The sequence below is a fragment of the Crocodylus porosus genome, unplaced genomic scaffold, assembly GCF_001723895.1.
Source record: "Crocodylus porosus isolate Cpor-Errol unplaced genomic scaffold, CroPor_comp1, whole genome shotgun sequence".
NCBI lineage: Eukaryota > Metazoa > Chordata > Crocodylia > Crocodylidae > Crocodylus > Crocodylus porosus.
Window position 1 is genome coordinate 7,103,093 of NW_017728949.1, and position 5,010 is coordinate 7,108,102.

A 5,010-nucleotide genomic window follows, 5' to 3' on the forward strand; every position below is an offset into this window, starting at 1 on the left:
GCTCCTGTTGCTGCGTGCATCCTGGTAGGGCATGGGGGGACCATGTGCCCCTTTGATCTGTGTGGGGCAGGGTGAGCTGATGCTGTGGGCTGGGTCTGGGACCAGGGCTGCACTGGACTTTTGCTGGTGGGGGCTGGGCCAGTCTGTGCTTGGGGTAGTGGTGGGTGGCAGTGCTGGGAGGGGGTTGTGGGGGCCCTACAGCAAATTTTGGGGTGGCTGCAGCCCCCCCATAGCCCTTCTCCCAGTGCCACCACCACCCACACCAAGTCCAGCCCAGCCCAGGCCCCACCAGGAAGAGCCCAGTGCAGCCCCAGCCTGCAGTGGCAGCCCGCCCTGCCCTGTGCAGATCTGAGGATCACATACCCCTGTGCCTTCCCAGGGTGTGTGCAGTGGCAGGAGCCACGCCCCCCCAACCACATGCCCTCCAGACAATCTGTGACTCTGTCCCATGCCCTGTTCCACACCCTCCTACACGGCAGGGGCCTCGATCTGTGCTTCTCCTCTCCCTGCTCCCCTTCTACCACAACAGACTTACTAGCCAGACACTGCTTTTCAAGCTGCTGGGCTGAGTATCAGAAATCAGATTGGTATCGGCCAATATGCCTCCTTAAAAATCGGCTATTGATATGGGCCCTAAAAATCTCTATTGGTGCATCCCAGTTGAAGCTACTGCTTTAATATAGGAATTTTAAAAAGTTAACTGTAAAGTTCATATAGTAATGTAACAATGCCATATTTATTCAGATGGGAACAGTTTTCCTACCAAAAATTCCAAGACTTGAAAAATGTTCATGTTCTGCATTTCAAGAATCCCGAGGCTTTTCACAGTTTTTTGCAAAAAGTGTGTCAGTTTCTTCCAGTCTCTGCACTGCAGTTTCAGCTCAATATGTGCTGTTGGTCCAGACAAACTACCATGGTGTAGCAAGGGAGCTCTATCTAGGAGCAGACTGAGGTCTTTAACCAAGATTGTGGGAAAGAAAGTGAACACTTCTGGCCTGGTAAAAATCCCAGGGGTCAATCAATTGCCATTTATTTACCCATAAATATGGGATGGCCAAGCTGAGAATTTCTCCTTTGCTCTTCAGGCCTGCCTGCCCTTGCCTATATCTAATAGGCAATTGTTTTTCACACAAGTGTAGTGGTTTGTCCTGGCTTTATTTGAGTGGGAGTTATTTGCTCTTTAGTGGCTGTTATACAGACAGAATGAAGGGGTTTACAAATAACTGTGACTCCAGAAAATCTTTTTTGGGCCAGATGGTTCGGACTTGCCTTTCTAAGGTAAAAGGGTAACAGTTTTAATCTCAAATGCTTATAGTAAATTGTGTGGAGCATATGACTTAATTATACTAAAATCCATCACATTTAAGTGCCCACTCATGTGAAATATAGAAGTAGGTACATGCTGTCCATTGTAGATGAGAAGTAACTGATTTTTTTATGGTGAGAACTGTCACTAGAAGTAACTGGTTTTTTTTATAGTGAGAACTATATTTTTATAGTGAGAACTGTCTGATTATTCATTGGGGTAGGTTAAGCATAACAACAGAACAGCAAGACAAGACAGAAAAAATAAGAGACCTAGGACTGGTTATAAATTACAATAGGAGGTATGCTATTATTGCTATAGCAATGAGTCAATCAAGTGCTAAGTCACATAAATAAGAATATGTTCCAAACAAAGACATAAAGTACACAGAGTACATAGAGGTTGTGATAGGGAGGGTCTGGCTTTAACAGGAAACAGCCTCCAAAAGTAAACTTTGATAGACCTAGGAAACAAGCTGAAAGCACTGTACTGCATGTCCTCTTTAGGTACAATACAGATCTGGATATGGCTTCTTGTAGAAAGAGTAGCATAATTTGTGGCTATAATTGAGGCCTGTGAGCAGACAAGCTTAAAGCTATATATTAGAAGTGTCTTTATTAAAGTTACAACAATGTGGAACAGTTTGCTATGTCTGTGGTTCCCAGGGGTTGTAATCAATTTCCGTTTGGACATTGAGCTGTATGAATAAAGCTACAGAAGGAAGCTGACTATTGATTAGTCTGGATTTCTTCTTGCATCCTGCTCCCTTTGTAAAGAGCCTCTTGCAGAAGGAATAATCCTAGTCATTTTCATTATGCAGCATTATGCATCAGGAGCAAAGTTCAGTGGGAAATTTCAGCCTGTGTAAGTGGTAGAAATTATAAATTTTCACCTTCTAGTAATTATGGTTATAATTTATGGGAGAAAACATCCACTTTGACTTCTGCCAGTTTCCTACCTACCTGCACATACCAGTACTGCAGACTTATATAACTGATACCATAACATAGGATTGGTCCTATGTTATTGGACACATACGTAATTAACTACTGCAACTGGACTGGGCTTCAGCAGAGATTGTGCCACCCAAACCTCAGCCCTGGCAAAGGATCCTTAAAGTTTGTTGAAACATCGGTTTAATACTGATTCAGGCCCTTTCTATAAGGGGAAATTTAGAAGCAAAGGTGCAAATTTAAAGTGCCAAACTTATCTCAGTGTGTAAAACTGTTTTAATTGTACCAGTATTACTATAGGAATAGAAGAAAAAGAAATCTCCTTTGTTGATGGAAGAGACTGCCTGTTTCTGAATCTTCATGGCTACTTTGTGTGTGGCAGCCTCCCCTGTGAGTCACCTGTTCAACAGCGATCAGATCTCAACCCTGTTTGGTTTGATAAAATAACATCTTAATGTGATATAACTACAGGACATTTCTTGTAGCATGTTTAGGGCAAGCAATTTAAATAAAACCGTAGGCTTCCTCTACATTGTAGAACTGAGCCATTTGTAACTCAATTGGCTGGACAGAACCAGTTTAACCACAAACCCTGCAGTACATTCATTAGTCATGCTAATTTAATCTCTGAACTTTTGCATTTCTACCTTTAATCTGCACTAGTGCTATTGTAAATCACTTCAATTGAAATGTTTTCTGTGTACTTATCTACAGTTCTTAAAACACTTCACAGCTGTGAGTTCTGGGGGATTTTTGGAAAACCACTGCTTCACTGGTGGAGGTGGAACGAATAGTTGGACCATGCTTGTAAGCTATACTCACATTAATGCTATAAAGCTTGTGTGTACTGAAGCTTGTGTGTACCGACTACCATCAACCTTGACATGACCCAGACTAAATAGTTCAGCTAAATAGTTTAAAAAATTATTACAGCCATAGGCTAAATCTTTTCTTGGATTGTTCAAAATGACTTGAATCACCTTGAAATTAAGTGAATAGAAGCAGATCAAGAAGCCCAAACTTAGGTCTATATTATGGAACAAACTGGTTTTACAAGCAGTTTAAGATAAACTCTAACTTGGTTTAGGCTGAACTGTTCTTTCTTCTGAATGAAAGTAAGTCTACTATGAATCATTCTTGTAAGAGATACCATATAAGGACAACATTCTCTGGGGTAACAAGGGAGGCGTTAGCCTTTAACAGTGTATTACATGGACATGGGGTAGAAAGTTTAGCAGAACTAGCATGCAAATGAGATAATTTATCATTATGAGGGATTAGTTTACATATGCCTAGGACAAAAATAAATCAATAGGTTCCAACATTTATAATACCTCTAAACTGTTAATTCATCTGGACTTCTAAGAGTTTATGACTTCCTCTGAAAGCTGGACATGGTTTTTCTAAAACTGTGTGTCTTTCAATGCAAGATGTACATCCAGTTGTCAGGATCACTGTTACATAATAGATATTGATTGCGTCCATCGGTACATATTTTTACCTGTATTTCATTAAATGATTTTTAAAGGTTCTTGCAGAAATCTTTTCTAAAAACTGTGTTGATTCTTGTCAGTACACCAAGTTAGACATTTTTTGTGGTGATAAATTGCAGGACCATGTTGTTAGTTTGTATTTATTGCAAACCTTTAACTGTCACCTACTAATCCATCTTCCCTAGGGCCTATTCTCACATTCCTATCCTCTGAGCAGCTGTGATAGCTGCTAGTCACGCAACAAATGTGTAGTCAGGAAAGGTGAGGGGTTGCTTTGTGGGAACGAGTTGCGGGGGAACGGGACATTGAGGTGTCCTTCTGAATGAATAGGTCATGTTTAACCCTGAACAGCTTGTGGGCTTAACGTTTATATCTCCACGTGTTGTAGACTTTTCCCATGGGAATCCCTTTTATGAGTAGCTCGACCTCATTAAGATGATCCTAAGCACGTTGAAAGTACAACTTTAGATGAACGCCATTTCCACGCAGGCAGAGAGAGGAGGCCGCTATTTGAGCAGAGGGGAAGAGACCTGTATGGTGACCATTTCTGTAAGGTGTTTGAACTGAATCTGAAAACTCTGTGAACCGCTACTGCGGTGGCTGTGGCAGCAGCAGCAATGTTTGAGCAACGCCCAGTACTGCACTGGGGCTGTTTTCCTCCACGGAGGTAGCAAGGCCATGGGGCAGGGCTGGTTTGGTGCAACCCACATGTGGGAGCTGCCAAGGGGACCAGCTGAAACTCAGGCCAAGACCTTCCGTGTCCCAGGGCACTGTGTGTGGCGCCTTGACAACATGCACTTCCTACAGTGACTGCCCCTGCCCCCAGAGTAAAAATCTCTGAGGGGGGTAGAGCTGCACCCTTGGGAGAAGGGGCTGAGCCGGCCTGGTGCAGACTGCCAGAGGTGGGTAAACGAGCACAAGCCACCTCAGCTCCCCTTAGTGACTTATTCCTCCCCCCTCAGCCCCGCCCCAGCGTGACGCAACGGAGGGGGTGGGGCCTGGGCGGGGGCGGAGCTCACGCAGCCGGGAGCGGATCACGTGAGGCACCGCCCCTCGCCGTGCGCTGGGATTGGCTGGGCGGAGCCGCGTGCGGCGCGGGGCGGGGCTGCCTGCGGGGGCCCCTGGGAAGGTGGCGGCGTCGGCTCGCGTCCGCTTCCGCCGGTGCCGGAGCCGGAGTCGCGGCTGGGGCGCGATGCGGCGCTGCGCTCGCCCATAGCCCCTAGCCCGGCGCGGGGCGGGGCCGGCGGCGCCGGGCTCC

The 5,010-nt window shown here is 45.2% G+C and overlaps 1 protein-coding gene across 1 annotated transcript in view; it reads left to right on the forward strand.

Annotated features, from left to right (window-relative positions):
* The first annotated feature begins 2,120 nt into the window (after window positions 1-2,120).
* Window positions 2,121-5,010, forward strand: part of CCNYL1 (cyclin Y like 1) — a 56,303-nt gene continuing 53,413 nt past the window's right edge. The window contains exon 1 of the mRNA XM_019553511.1: window positions 2,121-2,170. Within this exon, the coding sequence (XP_019409056.1) occupies window positions 2,121-2,170 (50 nt within the window). The remainder of the gene's footprint in view (window positions 2,171-5,010) is intronic.